Source organism: Nerophis ophidion, linkage group LG19, assembly GCF_033978795.1.
Source record: "Nerophis ophidion isolate RoL-2023_Sa linkage group LG19, RoL_Noph_v1.0, whole genome shotgun sequence".
NCBI classification, from domain to species: Eukaryota; Metazoa; Chordata; class Actinopteri; order Syngnathiformes; family Syngnathidae; genus Nerophis; species Nerophis ophidion.
In genome coordinates this window covers 43186387-43211576 of record NC_084629.1, presented here as the reverse complement: position 1 = coordinate 43211576, position 25190 = coordinate 43186387, and the positions used below count along the sequence as shown (strand labels likewise).

General features: G+C 40.6%; 1 protein-coding gene across 1 annotated transcript in view; it reads left to right on the top strand.

Annotated features, from left to right (window-relative positions):
• Window positions 1-25190, top strand: part of myo3b (myosin IIIB) — a 327297-nt gene that overhangs the window by 33912 nt on the left and 268195 nt on the right. Inside the window, 1 exon segment of the mRNA XM_061880054.1 lies at window positions 636-781. Coding sequence (XP_061736038.1) covers window positions 636-781 — 146 coding nt within the window.

Here is a 25190-nt window from a genome sequence, read left to right as displayed (position 1 = left end):
CATGCATGCTATCCTCCTCCCCCTTGTCCAATCAGGTTTTACTGATGAATGTGAGTGATAAACAGTCTTGAATCTTAAATCCTTGCTCAAGTATCCTTAGCTTTGTAATTAGAATGTATTTATTCAAGGCTCCAGAAATAAAGGGGTATTAGAGTACAATAGAATATATCTTTATTGTCCTCGTACAACGAAATTGTATGCAAAAACTAATTTAGTGCAAAATCATAGCACATAAGAACATAGATAAATAGATAAAAATACATAAATTACCAAGCATACATCGCATGCACAGTCATTATTGTCGTCTTGTGTTCAGCGACACTATGGCTCTTAAGTACAAAGTGTTCTTAAATCGGTTTGTCCAGCATTTTATTGTCCTGTATCTCCTGCCTGAGGGCAGCAGTTCAAAAAGTTTATGTCCAGGGTGAGATGGGTCCTTTATGATGTTTTGGGCCTCTTTGAGGCACCTGGCACTGTACACTTCATCTAGGGAGGGGAGAGAGCAGCCACTTTTTATATTGTTCAGTAATGTGGTGTCATGTAGGGCTTGTTTGTGTGTATGCAAAATAAAGACTGTATAGGAATAAGAAATAACAATATCCATTTACAGTAACTGCCATATTTCTGCTTGATAGGTCATAGCCTGTGAACAGCAATATGACTACTCCTACGATGCCCGCTGTGATGTCTGGTCTCTTGGCATCACTGCCATTGAGCTGGCTGATGGAGATCCTCCACTGGCCGACTTGCACCCTGTCAAAGCCCTCTTCAAGATCCCACGGTATGCCCACTAGAGGGAGCCCCCACCCTGCAGCTGAAGGTGGCAACACACACACACACACACACACACACACACACACGCCTGCTAAGATATGTTCTTGCGTTCACCACTTAAAATATGTTTGACCAAAGAATGAATGAAATATTGTTACAGGTGTGTCTGATGATAGGCCAGAGGTTAGTTGTCAAATGTCACGGCATAGCTCGGTCGGTAGAGCGGCCGTGCCAGCAACTTGAGGGTTGCAGGTTCGATTCCCGCTTCCGCCATCCTAGTCACTGCCGTTGTGTCCTTGGGCAAGACACTTTACCCACCTGCTCCCAGTGCCACCCACACTGGTTTAAATGGAACTCAGATATTGGGTTTCACTATGTAAAGTGCTTTGAGTCACTAGAGAAAAGCGCTATATAAATATAATTCACTTCACTTTAGCTTATGGGCTGCATGGAGGAAGATCTGCAGACTATTGAAAGCATCCATCCATCCATCCATTTTCTACCGCTTATTCCCTTTTGGGGTCGCGGGGGGCGCTGGCGCCTATCTCAGCTACAATCGGGCGGAAGGCAGGGTACACCCTGGACAAGTCGCCACCTCATCGCAGGGCCAACACAGATAGACAGACAACATTCACACTCACATTCACACACTAGGGCCAATTTAGTGTTGCCAATCAACCTATCCCCAGGTGCATGTCTTTGGAAGTGGGAGGGGCCTATCCCCAGGTGCATGTCTTTGGAGGTGGGAGGAAGCCGGAGTACCCGGAGGGAACCCACGCATTCACGGGGAGAACATGCAAACTCCACACAGAAAGATCCCGAGCCTGGATTCGAACCCAGCACTGCAGGAACTTCGTATTGTGAGGCAGACGCACTAACCCCTCTGCCACCGTGAAGCCTATTGAAAGCATGGCATTAAAACTAAAAAAAGAAAAGACAAATTCCGATTGTTTTTCGTGGTCTTCTATGCCAAAAATAGAACAAACACAGTCTGAAAATATTACAATAAAAATACAGAAAAAAATACCGACAGCGACAAAGTTTAGATCCATGTAGGAAAGAAGAAAGTGAATGAATGTTTATAACTGAATACATTTACATATGCATAAAAATGTGTTTTCTTTTGTGTTACTTTTTTTAATGAATGAAGTAACGTTTATGACAACTTTTTTCCTCAACACAATATGGTGGCAGAGGGGTTAGTGCGTCTGCCTCACAATACGAAGGTCCTGCAGTCCTGGGTTCAAATCCAGGCTCGGGATCTTTCTGTGTGGAGTTTGCATGTTCTCCCCGTGAATGCGTGGGTTCCCTCCGGGTACTCCGGCTTCCTCCCACTTCCAAAGACATGCACATGGGGATAGGTTGATTGGCAACACTAAAATTGGCCCTAGTTTGTGAATGTGAGCGTGAATGTTGTCTGTCTATCTGTGTTGGCCCTGCGATGAGGTGGCGACTTGTCCAGGGTGTACCCTGCCCTCCGCCCGATTGTAGCTGAGATAGGCGCCAGCGCCCCCCGCTACCCCGAAAGGGAATAAGCGGTAGAAAATGGATGGATGGATGGAATATAGAATGTGAGATATAACAGGACAATGCATACTTTAATCATTTGTTTTCAAAACACTTACAAAAAAAAGGGACTCTAAAGATTTACTGTGAGACCCCATTTTTATGACTTGATGGGGTTCCAAGGACCCCATTTCTAATACTAATCAAATATCATCCCGGGGGCCACAGATCATTCATTCCTGACTTTGACAGATGAGAGTTAGATGCTACACACAGTTGACCTTTTCTTCGCAACACAATCACTTCACTATCACCCCCTTCGCCCACTATCAATCAATCAATCAATCAATGTTTATTTATATAGCCCCAAATCACAAATGTCTCAAAGGACTGCACAAATCATTACGACTACAACATCCTCGGAAGAACCCACAAAAGGGCAAGGAAAACTCACACCCAGTGGGCAGGGAGAATTCACATTCAGTGGGACGCCAGTGACAATGCTGACTATGAGAAACCTTGGAGAGGACCTCAGATGTGGGCAACCCCCCCCCTCTAGGGGACCGAACGCAATGGATGTCGAGCGGGTCTAACATGATACTGTGAAAGTTCAATCCATAGTGGCTCCAAGACAGCAGCGAGAGTCCCGTCCACAGGAAACCATCTCAAGCGGATCAGCAGCGTAGAGATGTCCCCAACCGATACAGGCGAGCGGTCCATTCTGGGTCCCGACGAGCGGTCCATCCTGGGTCTCGACTAGGTGGCGAGGTGCTGGTCAAATGGCTATTTGCATTGGTTTTGAGCTTTGTTGACACGGGGAGGAGAATGTCACCTCCTTTGTGTTGTCGTGATGCTGTCCCAACCCCGCTGGATTAAGAAAATCGCCACTTTTCAAGCAGCCTTAACTGTGTCAAGCTCCAACACTTTGGACCTGTAGGTGGTGGTAATGTCTTTCATCTTACGTGGCACGTGTTTCACTCTGATCAATGATGAATGAACTATTCTAGAGTTAAGTTGCTCCACGCCAGATATAATTTATGAGGTCCAATTTGAATAAAAAAGGTACAAAATATAAGAAAAACATTTCCCCCCCCCCAAAATCAGCATAACTATTTAATGAAAAACATATATCTGTTTTTTTTTAATTGCTTGATCTATAAAATTCAATAACACTCCTAACTGCTATGGCTGTAGGTAATCACCTGATTTAGTTTTTATCAACTGCACAAGATGGCTGTGGTTGCAACTGAAGTATCTTGGTCAGCCGCAGAGGTGGGCTACATTCACTATGTCACGTCTACTAAAAGGGGAACTGCACTTTAAAAAAATGTTTTGCCTATTCTTCACAATCATTATGAAAGACATGACAATGGATGTATTTTTATGCATTCTAACAATATGCGATCGAAAGACCGCTTTAATGGAGCCTATGGGATCCGCTCCATTTTGCCTATACAGCCCTTAAAAAACCTCCAAACACCTACATTAAAGTTTTATATACACACTGTAAGTATACATTCATAACTGTCAAGGTGAGAGGTATGATTTATGATCTACAATGAATATCCAAGGAGCAGGGAAGCGAGGAAGCAGCAGCCCACTGGATGATGTAAACATAATCAGTAGTAGTCACGTTGCCGCTATAAATAGTTTCTGTGTTAGCACTTATAATCATATAATTAATACTTGAAAGTAGTTGAAAGCCTCAATAAGTACTTTGTGAACATTGGACCAAATCTGGAGGAAAAGATTCCAGATTCCGAGTCAGTTGAGGACTTGAATGACAACATAGATAGAAACCCCAACTCTGTTCCTCGAAGGAGTGACAAAAGAGGAAATCAATATCGTGAAAAAAGGTCAATCCAAGACCTCAACTGATTGTAGTGGAATTGATATGAAAGCATTAAAAAGTTTACTGAAGAGATTCCAGAACATTCAACATATATCAGCAACCTTTCATTTCAAACAGGCCAATTCCCGGATCAAAGAAAAATAGCAAAAGTCGTACCGATTTATAAGACTGCAGAAAAACACCAGTTTACTGTTTCTCTACTTCCACCATTTTCTAAAATTATTGAAAAACTGTTAAAAGGCCTACTGAAATGAGATTTTATTATTTAAATGGGGATAGCAGGTCCATTCTATGTTTCATACTTGATCATTTTGTGATATTGCCATATTTTTGCTGAAAGGATTTAGTAGAGAACATCGACGATAAAGTTCGCAACTTTTGGTCGCTAATAAAAAAGCCTTGCCTGTACCGGAAGTAGCAGACGATGTGCGCGTGACGTCACGGGTTGTGGAGCTCCTCACATCCGAACATTGTTTACAATCATATCCAGCAGTAGTTCCCCATTGATTTGAGCGAGGATGAAAGATTCGTGGATGACAACAATTAGAGTGAAGTACTATAAAAAGAAAGAAAAGGCGGCGGCAGGCGGCGTTTCAGATGTAATTAGACACATTTACTAGGATAATTCTGGAAAATCCCTTATCTGCTTATTGTTTTAATAGTGTTTTAGTGAGATTGTAAAGTCATACCTGAAAGTCGAATGGCTGCGGTGAATGCCAGTGTCTCAGAGAGAAGCCAATGGAGGAGCCAAGATCACAGCTGCCTTTTTGACAGCTACAGGAGGAAGTCGCGTAATCCACTGAAGTCTCCGGTAAGAGCTAACTTAATATCACAATTTTCCCAGCCAAAAACTTGCTGGTTGACGTAGAGAAACATGTTCCCTTGACCGCTCTGTGTTGAAGCTTCACAACAAAGAAACACCGGCTGTGTTTTGGTGCCTAAAGGCAGCTGCAATCCACCGCTTTCCACCAACAGCATTCTTCTTTATAGTCTCCATTATTAATTGAACAAATTGCAAAAGATTCAGGAACACAGATGTCCAAATTACTGTGTAATTATGCGATGAAAAGAGAGGACTTTTAGCCGTGCGGTGCTGGGCTAATATGTTTGCTACAACCCGAGATGTCATGCGTACGCGTCATCATTCCGCGACGTTTTCAACAAGAAACTCCGCGGGAAATTTAAAATTGGAATTTAGTAAACTAAAAAGGCCGTATTGTCATGTGTTGCAATGTTAATATTTCATCATTGATATATAAACTATCAGTAGGCCTTTAACAACAGTTTAAACAAATTCATAAATAAAAAGGAAACACTCACAGACAAACAATGTGGATACAGAGCCAACATCTCAACATCAATGGCATTAACGGAAATATCAGAAGAGATCACCAATGCAAGAGATGGCAGCAAATGTGCTGCTGCAGTATTAATGGATTTAACAAAAGCATTTCATACAATTAGTCATAATAGCTCAATAAACAAACGAGAACTATATTGAATCAGAGGGTTGTTTTTGAACTGGGTAAGAAGCTACCTAACCAACAGGAAGGAATACGTGAAGCTAGGCGAACACACTTCCACACAGCTGAAAATATCTTGTGGCGGACCTCAGGGATCAACACTGGGACCAAACTTGTTCAACCTCTATTTAAATAACATTTGTAAAGTTACAAAGAACTTAAAATGAGTATTATTTGCAGATGATGCAACTGTGTTTTGTTCAAGAGCGAACACAGAAGATAATACAAATAACAGAAGATATTAATAAATGATGGTTTGACAAAAACAGACCTTTGAACCTCAGTAAGACTAAAATAATGCTATTTGGTATCAGGAGAAGGGAAAGTTAAACACAAATACAAATAGACAGAGTAGACATTGAAAGGGTACAATAAAACACATTTTTGGGTTTAACATTAGTAGATAAAATGAATTGGAAACATCATGTAAAAAATATCAATCAATCAATCAACGTTTACTTATATAGCCCTAAATCACTAGTGTCTCAAAGGGCTGCACAAACCACTACGACATCCTCGGTAGGCCCACATAAGGGCAAGGAAAACTCACACCCAGTGGGACGTCGGTGACAAGTATGACTATGAGAACCTTGGAGAGGAAGAAAGCAATGGATGTGGAGCGGGTCTAACATAATACTGTGAAAGTTCAATCCATAATGGATCCAACACAGTCGCGAGAGTCCAGTCCAAAGCGGATCCAACACAGCAGCGAGAGTCCCGTTCACAGCGGAGCCAACAGGAAACCATCCCAAGCGGAGGCGGATCAGCAGCGCGGAGATGTCCCCAGCCGATACACAGGCGAGCAGTACATGGCCACCGGATCGGACCGGACCCCCTCCACAAGGGAGAGTGGGACATAGGAGAAAAAGAAAAGAAACGGCAGATCAACTGGTCTAAAAAGGGAGTTTATTTAAAGGCTAGAGTATACAAATGAGTTTTAAGGTGAGACTTAAATGCTTCTACTGTGGTGGCATCTCGAACTGTTACCGGGAGGGCATTCCAGAGTACTGGAGCCCTAATATAAAACCAAGTAGCAAGAAACACGGCAATAATGAATAAAGCAAAACATGTTCTAGACCAAAAAAATCCCTTCATATTCTCTACTGCTCAATAGTGTTACATATCTGACTTGTTGTGTAGAAATATGGGAAATAACTACAAATGTGCGCTTCATTCACTAACGGTGTTACAAAAAAAGATACATTTTAATAATACATCATGTTGGATATAACACTTTATTTATTGAATCACAAATATTGAAATTCAACGATTTGGTGCATTTACAAACAGCTAAAATGTTGTACAAAGCAAAATATAACCTGCCAGCCAAGAATGTTTGACAATTCTTCTCAACCAAAGAGTAAAGATATGTTTACATGCATTTAAAACTTTTAGTATATCAGTATGTGGAATTAAATGATGGAATGGATTAAGCAAAGAAGTCTAACAAAGCAGCAATATGATTGTGTTGAAGAGACTGTTCAAGCTACAAGTGTTGACAAAGTACACACAACAATGATGATGATATGATGAACCACTTTTTTTTTTAGAAAGATTATTTATGTATTTAATATTGTTTTACTTACTATGGTATATTATTTATGTATTCACTGTTCTGATACAGAGAACAAGTCAATTGGATAGAATTGCTATAGTATGAAAAGGGGTAGGACTAAATAAGCTCAGCTTCTTCCTACTCCTTTTCAGACTTGCTGTACTGAAACAAGTGGAAATATGTAATGCATTACATTGTATCCTATTCATGTTCCACATAAACTGAACTGAACTAGCTAGCCATGTGTAAAGCACCTCTTGTAGAACTGCGTTTCAGTGTTATTACTTCACATTTATCTTTAGTTTTTAAGCCAAAATGCGTCCATTCTCCCTTTTCTGTCCACACACTGTGCCTGCTTCTAAGTACTCTGGGAATGTGCACTGCCGAACATGCTCCTCTGCTCGTAAAACCAACAATGTCACGACGTTGACAACGTCATGCCTGTTAAGAAACAAAAGGGGGGAACCAGTACTTTTTAGAGGCGGTATAGTAGCGTTTATGATTCATTAGTATTGCGGTACTTTACTAGTATTGTTATACCGTACAACCCTACTGCCTATCATAAAACCAGAAATTATTATTCTAATTACAAACCCCGTTACCATATGAGTTGAGAATTGGTGTTAGATGTAAATATAAACGGAATACAATGATTTGCAAATAATTTTCAACCCATATTCAGTTGAATGCACAGCAAAGACAAGATATTTGATGTTCAAACTCATAAACTTTTTTTTTTTTTCAAATAATTCACTTGGAATTTCATGGCCGCAACACATGCCAAAGTAGTTGGGAAAGGGCATGTTCACCACTGTGTTACATCACCTTTTCTTTTAGGGAACTGAGGAAACTAATTGTTGAAGCTTTGAAAGTGGAATTCTTTCCCATTCTTGTTTTATGTAGAGCTTCAGTCCTTCAACAGTCCGGGGTCTCCGCTGTCGTATTTTACGCTTCATAATGCACCACACATTTTCCATGGGAGACATGTCTGGACTGCAGACCGGCCAGGAAAGTACCTGCACTCTTTTTTTTACGAAGCCACGCTGTTGTAACACTTATCTTGCTGAAATAAGCAGGGGCGTCCATGATAACGTTGCTTGGATGACAACATATGTTGCTCCAAAACCTGTATGGACCTTTCAGCATTAATGGTGCCTTCACAGATGTGTAAGTTACCCATGCCTTGGGCACTAATGCACCCCCATACCATCACACATGCTGGCTTTTCCACTTTGCGCCTATAACAATACGGATGGTATATTTCCTCTTTGTTCTGGAGGAAACCATGTCCTCTTGTTTCCAAATATAATTTGAAATGTGGACTCGTCAGACCACAGAACACTTTTCTACTTTGCATCAGTCCATTTTAGGTGAGCCCGGGCCTAGCCAAGCTGGCGGCGTTTCAGGATATTGTTGATAAATGGGTTTGGCTTTGCATAGTAGAGTTTTAACTTGCACTTACAGATGTAGCGAACAACTGTAGTTACTGACAGTGGTTTTATGAAGTGTTCCTGAGCCCATGTGGTGATATCCTTTACACACTGATGTCGGTTTTTGATGCAGTACCGCCTGAGGGATCAAAAGTCCATAATATCACTGCTTACGTGCAGTGATATTTCCAGATTCTCTGAACTTTTTACGGACCGTAGATGGTAAAATCCTTAAATTCCTTGCAATAGCTCGTTGAGAAATGTTGTTCTAAAACTGTTCGATAATTTGCTCACAAATTGGTGACCCTCACCCCATCCTTGTTTGTGAATTACTTAGCATTTCATGGAAGCTGTTTTTATAGCCAATCATGGCACCCACCTGTTCCCAATTAGCCTGCACACCTGTGGGATGTTCCAAATAAGTGTTTGATGAGCATTCCTCAACTTTATCAGTATTTATTGCCACCTTTCCCAACTTCTTTGTCACGTTTTGCTGGCATCAAATTGTAAAGTTAATGATTATTTGCAAAAAAATAAAGTTTATGAGTTTGAACATCAAATATGTTGTCTTTGTAGCATATTCAACTGAATATGGGTTGAAAATGATTTGCAAATCCCTGTATTCTGTTTATATTTACATCTAACACAATTTCCCAACTCATATGGAAACGGGGTTTGTAAAACCACAACAAAGGAGTTGCAAGTTGAACAAGTAAAAACATTAGTTCAACGTTCCAGGACTTGAATAAAATGTGGCAAATATGCTCATGTTTCTCCTTCTCTTTTTGAAGCAGAATAGATAGTTTTGCCCTTTTTGCAAGGAAATAGCGGCTGCGCAGCGACGACTGCGTTGTAAATCACAGCCGACGCCTTGAACCGTGAAATGATTCCGTTAACATGTCATTTATCTCAAATATATTTTGCCGCCACTGCGTCACAGCAGACAAAATCGCCCAGAAATCGTCTGTAAATGATGACTCCTGCGTGAACGACTTTCTAAATAGGAAAATGTGTTCCACCTTTGAGGAAGCTGCAGGGGATTTATGACAAACTCAGGTGAACACGTCTTTACAGCTTTTAATAATTGTAAACTTGATCTTTTTTTCCCCTATTCAATGTTTTACAAGCTATCACCAGAGGTGCCTTCTCTGAAGCTGCCGCAGTCCTGCTTTTAGAAGTATTGAAACATGGCCGAGGAATTGCCGTCATTGTTGTGTTTTACAGTTGCAGGCGTTAATGTGCTTCTTTGTCATGTTCATCCACTGTCACAGGCTTCATTGACGCCACATACATCCTAAAAAATACATGCTGAACATTTGCTTTTGATGGAGTGGCAGGGATGTATTTATTGTTTATACTTTGTGATTAAGCTGCTCCTTCACAATCATGGATATTTCTAAGGCATTCTAACTCTTAAATAAACTTCAGTAAAAGTCTGCTTACAACGAAGCCCATGGGAGGTTCTCCTTTCCGCCCACAAAATCCAATAAGTAACCATCCAAAATGCGCCACCGATACTCTATTTACCTTTCGTGATTTCAATATCAACCAAGTATTAGTGATATTGTCGACTGATCAGCTGCTTCCTCCTCAAACTTTATTGTAGATCATAAATCAATCAATCAATCAATCAATCAATGTTTATTTATATAGCCCCAAATCACAAATGTCTCAAAGGACTGCACAAATCATTACGACTACAACATCCTCGGAAGAACCCACAAAAGGGCAAGGAAAACTCACACCCAGTGGGCAGGGAGAATTCACATCCAGTGGGACGCCAGTGACAATGCTGACTATGAGAAACCTTGGAGAGGACCTCAGATGTGGGCAACCCCCCCCCTCTAGGGGACCGAAAGCAATGGATGTCGAGCGGGTCTAACATGATACTGTGAAAGTTCAATCCATAGTGGCTCCAAGACAGCAGCGAGAGTCCCGTCCACAGGAAACCATCTCAAGCGGATCAGCAGCGTAGAGATGTCCCCAACCGATACAGGCGAGCGGTCCATCCTGGGTCTCGACTCTGGACAGTCAGTACTTCATCCATGGTCATCGGACCGGACCCCCTCCACATGGGAGGGGGGGACATAGGAGAAAGAAAAGAAGCGGCAGATCAACTGGTCTAAAAAGGAGGTCTATTTAAAGGCTAGAGTATACAGATGAGTTTTAAGATGAGACAAATCATGCCTCTCACCTGAATAGTAGAAGGACAAAGACGTATTTAGACAAGTTGGTGCACTTTGACAGCTAATTTAGACTTGGAAATAGTAAGAACAACACAAAAAGACGCTTCGTTCCACCTCCCTTTGCGAGGATTATCATCTAAATGGGAACATATGAACATCCTAGCAGTCGGCATCCTAATGACAGCAGAACTTGTACAGTAAGTGATGTTTAATTATGTCCCTCGGCTCTCGAAAATGTCTGCAGTGAGCAGAAATCAGTGATGGAGTTAAAAAAACAAAGCAGTCCGTAAAATCATCAAAAGGTTCAGAGAATCTGGAGAAATCACTGCACGTAAGCCATGATATTACGGACCTTCAATCCCTAAGGCGGTACTGCATCAAAAGGCGACATCAGTGTGTAAAGGATATCACCACATGGGCTCAGGAACATTACAAAAAAACACTGTCAGTAGCTACAGTTGGTCCCTACATCTGTAAGTGCAAGTTAAAACTCTACTATGCAAAGCCAAAGCCATTATTCAACAACACCCAGAAATGCTGCCGGCTTTGCTGGGCCCGAGCTCATATAAAACGGACTGATGCAAAGTGGAATAGTGTTCTGTGGTCTGACTAGTCCACATTTTCAATAGTTTTTGGAAACTGTGGACGTTTTGTCCTACGGAACAGAGAGGAAAAGAACTAAGTGTAAAAGCCAGCATGTGTGATGGTATGGGGGTGTATTAGTGCCCAAGGCATGGGTAACTTACACATCTGTGAAGGCACCATTAATGCTGAAAGGTACATACAGCTTTTGGAGCAACATATGTTGCCATCCAAGCAACGTTATCTTGGACGCCCCTGCTTATTTCAGCAAGACAATGCCAAGCCACGAGTTACATCAGTGGCTTCATAGTAAAAGAGTGCAGGTACTAGACTGGCCTGCCTGTAGTCCAGATTTGTCTCCCATTGAAAATGTGTGGCGCATTATGAAGCCTAAAGGCGGCATAGCTCGGTTGTTAGAGTGGCTGTGCCAGCAACTTGAGGGTTGCAGGTTCGATTCCCGCTTCCACCATCTTAGTCACTGCCGTTGTGTCCTTAAGCAAGACACTTTACTCACCTGCTCCCAGTGCCCCCACACTGGTTTAATTGTAACATAGACATTGGGTTTCACTATGTAAAGCGCTTTGAGTCACTAGAGAAAAGCGCTATATAAATATAATTCACTTCACTAAAATACAACAGGAACCACTTAAGCTGTACATCAAGCAAAAATGGGAAATAATTCCACCTGAGAAGCTTAAAAAATGTGTCTCCTCAGTTCCCAAACGTTTATTGAGTGTTGTTAAAAGAAAAGGTGATGTAACACAGTGGTGAACATGCCCTTTCCCAACTACTTTGGCACGTGTTGCAGCCATGATATTCTAAGTTAATTATTTGCAAAAAAAAATAAAGTTTATGAGTTTAAACATCAAATATGTTGTCTTTGTAGCATATTCAACTGAATATGGCTTGAAAAGGATTTGCAAATCATTGTATTCTGCTTATATTTACATCTAACACAATTTCCCAACTCATATGGAAATGGGGTTTGCACACAAGGTGTCAACTTCTCTGCTTTTGGGTTTTGTAGATAACTGAAGCCTCCCTCAAGCTCCCTTTGAAGTCCTCTCCTTTTTGGCAGTTACAATTATTTTTCAGAATGTGATCGATGTAAGAAAAGTGTTGCTGTAGCTTCTTCACTTCAGACACAGTCAGTTGTCATGTTATAGTAGTGTTCTTCAGGGGTCCTTTTTTGGTCTTTTCCTTTTCATCATTTGGGCTATTCAACTGCTGGTCCGCAAGTTCGCTTTCAAAGAACTTGTGAGAGACTTAAAGAGTCTCAAAAACACCAGATTGCAGTCATTCAGATGTTTTTCAACTGGCTTTTTTGCAGAAGATCCTTAAAAACACCAGAGCGCTCCTGTAACTCTGACAAAATAAATAAACCGTAGTCAAAAGTCTACTGCAGAGGACGCTTGTTCTCCGGAATATACAAATTAAGACGAATAGTAAAAGGAGAATTCCGGCCCTCGGCGATTGGTGGCGACTTTTCCACGGTGAACGCCGCCTTCCGCCCGATTGTAGCTGAGATAGGCAGAAAAAATGGATGGAATTCTGGCCCTCCAGTCCGTAGATTCCTGGAACTGTGACAATTAAGACAATTAAGTTGAATATCCCTGATATACAGTATAAAAACAATCAATCAATCAATCAATCAATCAATCAATGTTTATTTATATAGCCCCAAATCACAAATGTCTCAAAGGACTGCACAAATCATTACGACTACAACATCCTCGGAAGAACCCACAAAAGGGCAAGGAAAACTCACACCCAGTGGGCAGGGAGAATTCACATTCAGTGGGACGCCAGTGACAATGCTGACTATGAGAAACCTTGGAGAGGACCTCAGATGTGGGCAACCCCCCCCCTCTAGGGGACCGAAAGCAATGGATGTCGAGCGGGTCTAACATGATACTGTGAAAGTTCAATCCATAGTGGCTCCAAGACAGCAGTGAGAGTCCCGTCCACAGGAAACCATCTCAAGCGGATCAGCAGCGTAGAGATGTCCCCAACCGATACAGGCGAGCGGTCCATCCTGGGTCCCGACGAGCGGTCCATCCTGGGTCTCGACTCTGGACAGTCAGTACTTCATCCATGGTCATCGGAACGGACCCCCTCCACAAGGGAGGGGGGGACATAGGAGAAAGAAAAGAAAAGAAGCGGCAGATCAACTGGTCTAAAAAGGAGGTCTATTTAAAGGCTAGAGTATACAGATGAGTTTTAAGATGAGACTTAAATGCTTAAATGCAATCCAATCCAATTCAATCCACTTTTTTTATAAAGCACATTTAAACAACAAGAACGTTTCCAAAGTGCTGCACAGCCATGTTAAAAACAATATTAAAAAACAATATTATGCTCCACCAATGACTGAATAAAAACAAGAAATACATAAATATAAAACAAATAAATAAATATGATTAAAAAGTATTTTAAAGGGTAAAATCAATTAAAACAGTAAAATAGAAATCAAAAAGTATAAAAACACAAAGGACCACACAACTCACGTAGTGTTAAAAGCCAAAGAACAAAAAAACACTCCACTGTGGAAGCAGTTTGAACGTGGAGGGGCAGAGTGTTCCAGAGCTTAGGGCCCCTGTCTCCCCTGGTCTTAAGTCTGGTCTTGGGCACCACGAGCTGGAACTGGCTCTCAGACCTCAGAGCGCGCGCAGGAGTGTACATTTGGATCAAGTCCGAGATATACTGAGGTGCCAGTCCATGTAAAGATTTAAAAAACAAACAGAAATGTTTTAAAATCAATTCTAAAATGAACAGGGAGCCAGTGCAAACTCTGAAGAATTGGGGTTATATGCTGGCCTTTCCTGGCCCCTGTTAAAAGTCCTGCTGCCGCCTTCTGGACTAACTGCAACCGGGAGAGAGCTTTTTGGCTAATGCCAGCATAAAGTGCATTGCAGTAGTCCAGGCCACTTGAAATAAAAGCATGCACGACTTCTTCAAAAAGGTTAAAAGATGAAAACGGTTTAACCTTTACTAAAAGACGAAGGTGATAAAAACACGATTTTAAAACGCCATTTGTCTAGTTTAAAATGGCTGTCTATAGTGACGCCAAGGCTGGTGACTTTGGGACGCACATCATTTTGCAATGGTCCCAAGTCAGTGAGGGCCGCAACAAAAACTGAAATTTCCGTTTTCCCCTCATTCATTATTAAAAAAATTCTATGCTAACCAAGCCTTGACGTCACATAGACAGTTAAGAAGGGGTGTCAGGGGGCCGTGGACTTTTGAAATTGGCATATAAATTTGGCAGTCATCTGCATAAAAGTGATAAAACACTCCATGTTTCTTAAAAATCTCTCCAAGAGGGAGGAGATAAAGAGCGAACAGGATGGGGCCTAAAACAGATCCCTGGGGGACACCACAGTAAAGCGGGGCAGAAGAAGAGGTGGCGTCCCCCCAGCCTGACAGAGAAGGACCTCTCAGACAGGTAGGATCTGAACCACTGTAACGCAGTCCCCCTGACACCCACACAGTCTCTCAGGCGCTCTAAAAGAATTGTGTGGTGGACTGTGTCAAAGGCAGCTGGAAGATCTAAAAGCACTAAAATGGCAGAGCTGCCAGAATCAGACATTAAAAGCATGTCATTAAAAACCTTTAAAAGTGCAGATTCAGTACTGTGCAAAGCTTTGTATCCAGACTGAAATAAAACAATTTATGTGACTTTAAGGTTTTACTACTTACGTATAAAATAATACACGGTCTAGCCCCAGCCTATCTTGCCGATTGTATTGTACCATATGTCCCGGCAAGAAATCTGCGTTCAAAAGACTCCGGCTTATTAGTGATTCCTAGAGCTCAAAAAAAGTCTGCGGGCTATAGAGCGTTTTCCGTTCGGGCTCCAGTACTCTGGAATGCCCTCCCGGTAACAGTTCGAGATGCTACCTCAGTAGAAGCATTTAAGTCTCACCTTAAAACTCATCTGTATACTCTAGCCTTTAAATAGACCTCCTTTTTAGACCAGTTGATCTGCCGCTTCTTTTCTTTTCTTTCTCCTATGTCCCCCCCTCCCTTGTGGAGGGGGTCCGGTCCGATGACCATGGATGAAGTACTGACTGTCCAGAGTCGAGACCCAGGATGGACCGCTCGTCGGGACCCAGGATGGACCGCTCGCCTGTATCGGTTGGGGACATCTCTACGCTGCTGATCCGCTTTAGATGGTTTCCTGTGGACGGGACTCTCACTGCTGTCTTGGAGCCACTATGGATTGAACTTTCACAGTATCATGTTAGACCCGCTCGACATCCATTGCTTTCGGTCCCCTAGAGGGGGGGGGTTGCCCACATCTGAGGTCCTCTCCAAGGTTTCTCATAGTCAGCATTGTCACTGGCGTCCCACTGAATGTGAATTCTCCCTGCGTACTGGGTGTGAGTTTTCCTTGCCCTTTTGTGGGTTCTTCCGAGGATGTTGTAGTCGTAATGATTTGTGCAGTCCTTTGAGACATTTGTGATTTGGGGCTATATAAATAAACATTGATTGATTGATTGATTGATTGATTTATTCTAGTTCCCAACCCTATTCCTCCTGCTGGAAGCCCGAGTTATCACATGACACAGTGATGACTGAGTCTAATAACACAAACATTTTGTATGACATTCTTATGCTTGCATTGTGGCAGTTTGTGCACGGATGGATGTGGTTTGAACCCAGCAGGCTGTTATTGTCCTTTGAGCTGGATGAAGTGGGGTCACCTTGGCGTGTCATCGCTTTATGTTTCTGAAATATTAGCAGCTTGAAGAATAGTCACATGCATGATGTTTGAAGGGTGGCTCGCTCTGGCTGCTACAATACTAGGATTCTGCTTCTAAACATCGGAAAGAAACGGTTGCCCCTATTTTTGTCCATTTTTTATGATAAATGGAGCGCTGTGCTGCGTAATTGACACCTGAGTGCCTCCACATAACCTCCCTGAGAGAAGCTAATGGAGGGTGAAGTTGTAAAATCATCAGCTACAAAATTAATTACAAATACAAAGATGGTCTGTGATATTCAATATGCAGAAGGTTAATATCTCCAGTCAATTTTCTCTCCGGTGCACCGCCTCACATTGTAAATGCATCATCAAACTGCATGTGTGGTTGTGTGTGTGTGTGGTTGTGTGTGTGTGTGTGTGTGATCATCAATCAATCAATCAATGTTTATTTATATAGCCCCAAATCACAAATGTCTCAAAGGACTGCACAAATCATTACGACTACAACATCCTCGGAAGAACCCACAAAAGGGCAAGGAAAACTCACACCCAGTGGGCAGGGAGAATTCACATCCAGCGGGACGCCAGTGACAATGCTGACTATGAGAAACCTTGGAGAGGACCGCAGATGTGGGCAACCCCCCCCCCCTCTAGGGGACCGAAAGCAATGGATGTCGAGCGGGTCTAACATGATACTGTGAAAGTTCAATCCATAGTGGCTCCAAGACAGCAGCGAGAGTCCCGTCCACAGGAAACCATCTCAAGCGGATCAGCAGCGTAGAGATGTCCCCAACCGATACAGGCGAGCGGTCCATCCTTGGTCTCGACTCAGACAGTCAGTACTTCATCCATGGTCATCGGACCGGACCCCCTCCACAAGGGAGGGGGGGACATAGGAGAAAGAAAAGAAGCGGCAGATCAACTGGTCTAAAAAGGAGGTCTATTTAAAGGCTAGAGTATACAGATGAGTTTTAAGATGAGACTTAAATGATGCTGTGTAAAGTTTTAGAGGCAAAGGTGTCCAAGGTTGTGTTTAATTGTTGGGTCCTGGACCATAATCGCTACATAATTAAGTGTGTGTGCATCCTTTAAGGCAGAATCAAATAATAAAGCAGAGAACTAAAATCTTAAAAAGACAAAAGCAGTGAAGTTGTCAGGTTGTGTAAATGCTAAATAAAAAGAGAATACAACAAATCCTTTTCAACTTATATTCACTTGAATAGACTGCAAAGACAAGATATTTAACTTTGGAACTGGTAAACTTTATTTTTTGCAAATAATCATGAATTTAGAATTACGTATATTTAGGTAAAATTGCGGGGACAACAACAACAAAAACCACAATAGAACTACATCACAAATACAATCTATAATTAAAGCTGCAAGCAGCAATGGACGGGACCGCTTTGGCTGCTGCCCCCGCGACCCAAGCCCAGATAAGCGGTAGAACATGGATGGATGGATTATTACACAGAGAACAAGTAGTATAAACATGTGTTATACATCAGTCTCATAGTAATAACAGTTGTAAAGTGGCTTGGGCATTTTATAAGGACGCCTTGGTGCCGCCATTTTGAGACTCTCATGCAGGGGTGGGCATTACGTCGATCGCGATGGACTGGTCGATCTCGGAGGGTGTGTCAGTCGATCTCAAGCCAGGCATTAAAAAATAGACATCAATCAATCAATCAATGTTTATTTATATAGCCCCAAATCACAAATGTCTCAAAGGACTGCACAAATCATTACGACTACAACATCCTCAGAAGAACCCACAAAAGGGCAAGGAAAACTCACACCCAGTGGGCAGGGAGAATTCACATCCAGTGGGACGCCAGTGACAATGCTGACTATGAGAAACCTTGGAGAGGACCTCAGATGTGGGCAACCCCCTCCCTCTAGGGGACCGAAAGCAATGGATGTCGAGCGGGTCTAACATGATACTGTGAAAGTTCAATCCATAGTGGCTCCAAGACAGCAGCGAGAGTCCCGTCCACAGGAAACCATCTCAAGCGGATCAGCAGCGTAGAGATGTCCCCAACCGATACAGGCGAGCGGTCCATCCTGGGTCCCGACGAGCGGTCCATCCTGGGTCTCGACGAGCGGTCCATCCTGGGTCTCGACTCTGGACAGCCAGTACTTCATCCATGGTCATCGGACCGGACCCCCTCCACAAGGGAGGGGGGGGACATAGGAGAAAGAAAAAAAAATGAGCAATCATCAATCATACCAAGACTTCACTTTCGTCAGTTGTTTGACATTCTCGGCACCCGAGGATCTTGTGAGATGACGCTGGCTGCTGCGAGCTCATATTTAAGAAAAAAATCACTAACAGGGCGGACGCAGAGAAACACATTTTATTTCTAGAGACTCCGTACCTACTGTCAAAACTCTAAAGACCGACTGCACAGTTCCTGTCTTCACCATAAAAGACCTGTTTCATCCTGCCTGTGCTAACAAAAGAAGAGTCTCAGAAAGCTAGCAAGCTACGGAGTTTGATGCCAATGTATTCTTTCTCACTTGCTTGCCCACCCGCACACTCGCTGACGTCACTCACCTGCTGCCAGACATTAAAGGGCCACACACATATGCTACTCTCATAACAAAGTGTTTAAAAACGAGTATGCAAGTTGGACAAATGAGATGCCAAAATCCAACCACTTTCATGTGGTATCGGACAGAAAGGAGGACTTTTTTTTTTCCTCCATTTGAAAATGCGGACGTTATCAGCACCACTGTCTAATTCCAATCAATGCAAGTCATCAGAATCAGGTAATACACCAACTTATATTCTTGTCTTCATGAAAGAAAGGAATCTATGTGTGTTAAACATGCTTGTATTATCATTAAACACCATTAACTTGTTAACAAAAAATGTCTCTTTCATAAATAAATAAATATAAATAGGAATGAGGTAGATCTCCTCGACTTGGTCAATTGAAAAGTAGCTCGCCTGCAGAAAAAGTGTGAGCGCCCCTGCTCTAATGCATGGTGAATGTAATGCAGTTGTTGTATTGAAGTGGGAATAGCAAACTTCCTGTTGATTTTAGTTGGGGGCGGTCAGTGTAGGAAATATAGGTCTCAGTGAGACCTACATTGAGGTTTTTGTGTCATGTGTGTTTGACAGTCCTACAGTGAGTTAGAAACAGTTTTGTCTGAGCAGGAAGCCCCCATTTTGTGACAGAAGTAGCACAACAGCAGCAGCGCAGCAGTTCTTTCTGGGCTCTTAAAATCCAAACCGGGGTAGTAAAAAAAACTACTACATCAACTTTTAATCAGAAGGATTCAGTCTATTTTCTGTGTTTATTTGAAAACCGAAACGACAAATGGCCTTTAGAGCAGTGGTCCCCAACCTTTTTGTACCCGCGGACCGGTCAACGCTTAATAATGTGTCCCGCGGGAGGGGGGGAGGAGGTAGAAGAATCCATTTTTTTTTATTTCTTCTTTCTCGTGAAAAAGGGACGTTTTTTGTCATGAAAAAGGGAGGTTTTTGAGGTTGGTGCACTAATTCTAAGTGTATATTGTGTTTTTTATGTTGATTTAATTAAAAAAAAAAAAATTATTTTGGTGCCCAACCACCACGGCCCGGTGGTTGGGCACCACTGCTTTAGAGGAGATAATGTTCAAATAAAAAGCGACATTTTTTAGCCAACTTTTGTATTGAAGTGGGAATAGCAAACTTCCTGTTGATTTTAGCCGGGGGGTGTCACTAGATGAAATATTGGTCCCACTGTGACCTACGTTGTGGTTTTTGTTTCATGTTTCTACAACATTCCTACAAACAGTTTTGTCTGTGTTGTCTTCCTAGGGGGCACTAGAGCGCAATTTTTAGTTTTGGGGTTTGGTTTTTTGATTAGATCGCAATTTTCGCTTGTACTGATTCGTGTGTCAAATTTGGTGAGTTTTGAAGCATGTTAAAGGGGTCAAATTACAGCTCAAAGAGGCGGCGGTATAATAATAAAGAATAATATTACTAATAATAAAACCTTAGAAATTCAATAGGGTCCTCTGTCCCAAAGGGACATCGGTCACTAATGAAAATATGATACCAAAAATGATAAAGAACCAGTTAGTGAAGTAGATATTAATAACACAAAAATGACAATGAACATTATAGAACAATGAAATACTAATAGAAATAACAATATTGTTCATCATGAGTGATAATAATTACCTCTGTCATCAAAATTACAATTGCTTCAAATGTAACAATACATAAATGTAATGAATTTTGTAACTTGCAAAAGAAGGCAGACCAAGAGGAGCGGACTATATTAACCTTTTACAAAAACAGGTTAAGCTCTAGCAATGTGTCGTGTTTCAACCCGGTTTACCCTGGGGGAACACCATTAATATGTCTGATGAAGCGTCATCGTATGCATGAGTGTATGTATGTATGTATGTATGTATGTTTGTACAGTGAATATATGTATGTATGTATGTATGTTTGTACAGTGAATATATGTATGTATGTATGTATGTATGTTTGTACAGTGAATATATGTATGTATGCATGTATGTTTGTACAGTGAATGTATGTATGTATGTTTGTATGTATGTATGTTTGTACAGTGAATGTATGTATGTATGTTTGTACAGTGAATGTATGTATGTTTGTATGTATGTTTGTATGTATGTTTGTATGTATGTTTGTACAGTGAATGTATGTATGTATGTATGTATGTACAGTGAATGTATGCATGTATGTATGTATGTATGTATGAATGTTTGTATGTATGTTTGTACAGTGAATGTAAGTATGTATGTACAGTGAATGTATGTATGTATGTATGTTTGTATGTATGTTTGTACAGTGAATGTATGTATGTATGTATGTATGTATGTTTGTACAGTGAATGTATGTATGTATGTTTGTACAGTGAATGTATGTATGTATGTATGTATGTATGTATGTTCGTACAGTGAATGTATGTATGTACGTATGTTATGTATGTATGTATGTTTGTATGTATGTTTGTACAGTGAATGTATGTATGTATGTATGTATGTATGTATGTATGTATGTATGTACAGTGAATGTATGCATGTATGTATGTATGTTTGTTTGTATGTATGAATGTTTGTATGTATGAATGTCTGTATGTATGTTTGTACAGTGAATGTATGTATGCATGTACAGTGAATGTATGTATGTTTGTACAGTGAATGTATGTATGTATGTTTGTACAGTGAATGTATGTATGTATGTATGTACAGTGAATGTATGTATGTTTGTACAGTGAATGTATGTATGTATGTTTGTACAGTGAATGTATGTATGTTTGTACAGTGAATGTATGTATGTTTGTATGTATGTTTGTACAGTGAATGTATGTATGTATGTATGTACAGTGAATGTATGTATGTATGTTTGTATGTATGTATGTACAGTGAATGTATGTATGTATGTTTGTACAGTGAATGTATGTATGTATGTACAGTGAATGTATGTATGTTTGTATGTATGTTTGTACAGTGAATGTATGTATGTATGTATGTACAGTGAATGTATGTATGTATGTTTGTATGTATGTATGTACAGTGAATGTATGTATGTATGTATGCATGTATGTATGTATGTCTGAATATAAGTTTGTATTTATGTATGTATGTATGTACGTGCAAATGTATGTATGTATGTACAGTATATTTGGGTTTATCAGGGGTTTATGTAACATGTCAAATCAAAATTCCTTTTGAATGATATTTGAGTCATTTGTGCACCAAGAATGGCAGCGCAATAAACGTTGGGATGCAGTTGTGCAAATGACAAATATTAATATATATGTAAATGATTGCCTCACCTCTTATCCAAATAGGTAGGGGACATTTACAGTTGAAATAAATGCAACAGTTACTTAGTAGCACAGGAGATATAACGTTCTGTGGGATATGGAGGATTACGAGTGCTGCATACCGAGTATTGCACTCCAATATTTCTTTGGCCTCATTTTTTGTCTTTCTCGGCGGCTTAATGCCAGCTGTGAAGTGCGGTTGACACCCCTGATTTCTCTTCAATCCATTCCGAGGAGCGTCCTGACAGTATGAGCTCTGCCCAGCCTGTGATTTGAATAAGCCATTTGTGTTTACATTACAAGCCTCCAATACTGCAAGCAAAAAAAAAAAAAAGTGCATGAATTTTTCCAGCACAATAAGCAGACTTGAGAGTGTTATCATCAGTGTGTGTGTGTTTCTACATTGGCAAAGTGCGAGCACATCAAGGCGAGAGCGTGTCTTCAGGCTCATATTAGAGCTTCCATTGAAACACTCACTTTACAGTCTTTGATTTGCACTTTGGGAAGGATTGTATGCCTCAATCCTTTATCACACTGAGCTGGGAAAATGTTGCCAAGCATGCTCCCAAAATGAGTGTGATTGTGCCCCCTGAGATTTGTTTAGGGACAATGTTTATTCTTGTTTGATGACAATTTCATAGCGTTGTTGGAGAATAACATGAGAGGTGATTGAACGTTGGAACTAAGGTAAATAGAGGGAACTTAAATATAGCCCCATTCGGTCCTAAATATGGCGCTAGTGTGTTGCTTTTTTCAACATTTCAAATCCATTGCAGAATTGATACTCTCTACTGAACATGACTTGTCTCACCATTTTAATAGTGTTTTTTTAAAGAAGGAATTCCCTAAGCTGGGTGTGCAATGTACAATTGTGTCTGTGACATGGAGTATGCAAGTCTAAAAAGTTTTAACGCACATTGTAAAATCTTTTAACCTGAACATATTTGCCAAAGTGATTATGATATCACATTTATTTAGATGCTTATTTAGCTGTATCCATCTATCCATCCATTTTCTGTCATGGAGTGCTGGAGCCTATCCCAGCTGCAGTCATTATACATACATTTAATATCTATATAAGTACACCTACTTCCGAACTGTATATACATAAAATGTATATTATGTATATGTAGATACATATCATATATATCTTCTGAGGGATTTCCTTCAGGGGATTTCCCTGAAGAGCAGGGAAACCTGCAAAATAGGCTTGTTGGGATGAAATAGCCTCTGTGTTTTTTTCCTGACCTAACGTATATTACGCTTATTGAGCACTTTATAACGGATAAACCACAGTAACCTCGACTATCTATCTATCTATCCATCTATCTATCCTTATATATATATATATATATATATATATATATATATATATATATATATTTTAGGGGTGTGGGAAAAAATCGATTCGAATACGAATCGCGATTCTCACGTTGTGCGAATCAGAATCGATTCTCTTTTTTTTTTTTTAATTTAATATATCTATCCAACAAAGCACTACACAGCAATACCATAACAATGCAATCCAATTCCAAAAGCAAAAATGAGCCAGCAACACTCAGAACTGCAATAAACAGAGCAATTGAGAGGAGACACAAACACCACACAGAACAAAACAAAAGTAGTGAAACAAAAATGATTATCAACAACAGTATTAATATTAGTTAAAATTTCAGTATAGCAGTGATTAAAAATCCCTCATTGACATTATCATTAGACATTTATACAAATAATAAAAAAGAACAATAGTGTCACAGTGGCTTACACTTGCATGGCATCTCATAAGCTGGACAACACACTGTGTCCAATGTTTGCACAAAGATAAAATAAGTCCTATTTTTGGTTCGTTTTATAGTTAAAACAAATTTACATTATTGCAATCAGTTGATAAAACATTGTCCTTTACAATTACAAAAGCTTTTTACAAAATGTACTACTCTGCTAGCATGTCAGCAGACTGGGGTAGATCCTGCTGAAATCTGTGTATTGAATGAATACAGAATCCTTTTGAATCAGAAAAATATAGTTTTTGAAACGAGCATCGCGTTGAATCGAAAAAAATCTATAGATAATCGAATTGTGACCCCAAGAATTGATATTGAATCGAATCATGGGACATTCAAAAATTCGCATATATATATTATGGATGCGCCGAAATGAAAATTTGTGGCCGAAGCCGAAGCCGAATAAAATTTAAACGCTTGGCCGAAGGCCGAATACCGAATAATGAATGCAGTTTTTCACAATTTTTAAAATATTGCATAAATAGCCTCGAAAAAATATTTAGACATATTTTTCAAATAAAGTAATTTTTTATTGAATATTGACATTTTTTTAATATTCCAGTAGTCTTTGCTTTTCAAAAAAAGCACCGTTTTTCATTTATATTAGGCCTTCAAACAAAACATGCATTCCAAAAAAAAAAATAAAGTGCATTAAAGTGGATAAACCCACAACAAATGAATTATTGTCCTTTTGGCAAAAGTCTGCTTAGCCACAGTAGATATGCTAATAATGTAAACAGAAGGCTCAAGTAAATCTCAATGAAGTGTGTGCTTGTAACCTCATACACTTATACAGGTAGCCTACACAACAGGCTAATAATGTAAACAGAAGGCTCAAGTAAATCTCAATTAAGTGTGTGCTTGTAACCTCATACACTTATACAGGTAGCCTACACAACAGGCTAATAATGTAAACAGAGGCCCCACTAAATCTCAATAAGTGTGTGCTTGTAACCTCATACACTTATACAGGTACACAACATATCCCAACGTCACTGCACGTTGGTTGATTGCGTCACCGGGTCAAAAAATTGCGTCACATGCCACTATTCGGCCTTGTTTTTAACTCATTCCACCGAAGGCCGAATGCGGCTTTTTTTGCCATATTCGGCCCAATATATTCGGTTACCGATTAATCGGTGCATCCCTAATATATATATATATATATATATATATATGTAGGTGTGGGAAAAAATCACAAGACTACTTCATCTCTACAGATCTGTTTCATGAGGGGTTCCCTCAATCATCAGGAGATTTTAATGGAAGCATTCACACACAATGGTTTATATAGAGCACAGAGTGGGTGGGTACAAGCAAGCGTAGGGTGTGGTGATTGGCTCATGTGTTACCTAGGAGGTGTTTCCGTCTATGGCGGCATGTTGAAATGATTTCACTGCGCTTGTTGAGGGATGACAGATCTGGATGATATATAATAAACAGTTTCTCTTTTAAGCATAGGTTGCATCTTTTATTACCACTGTTGTAAGGTGTG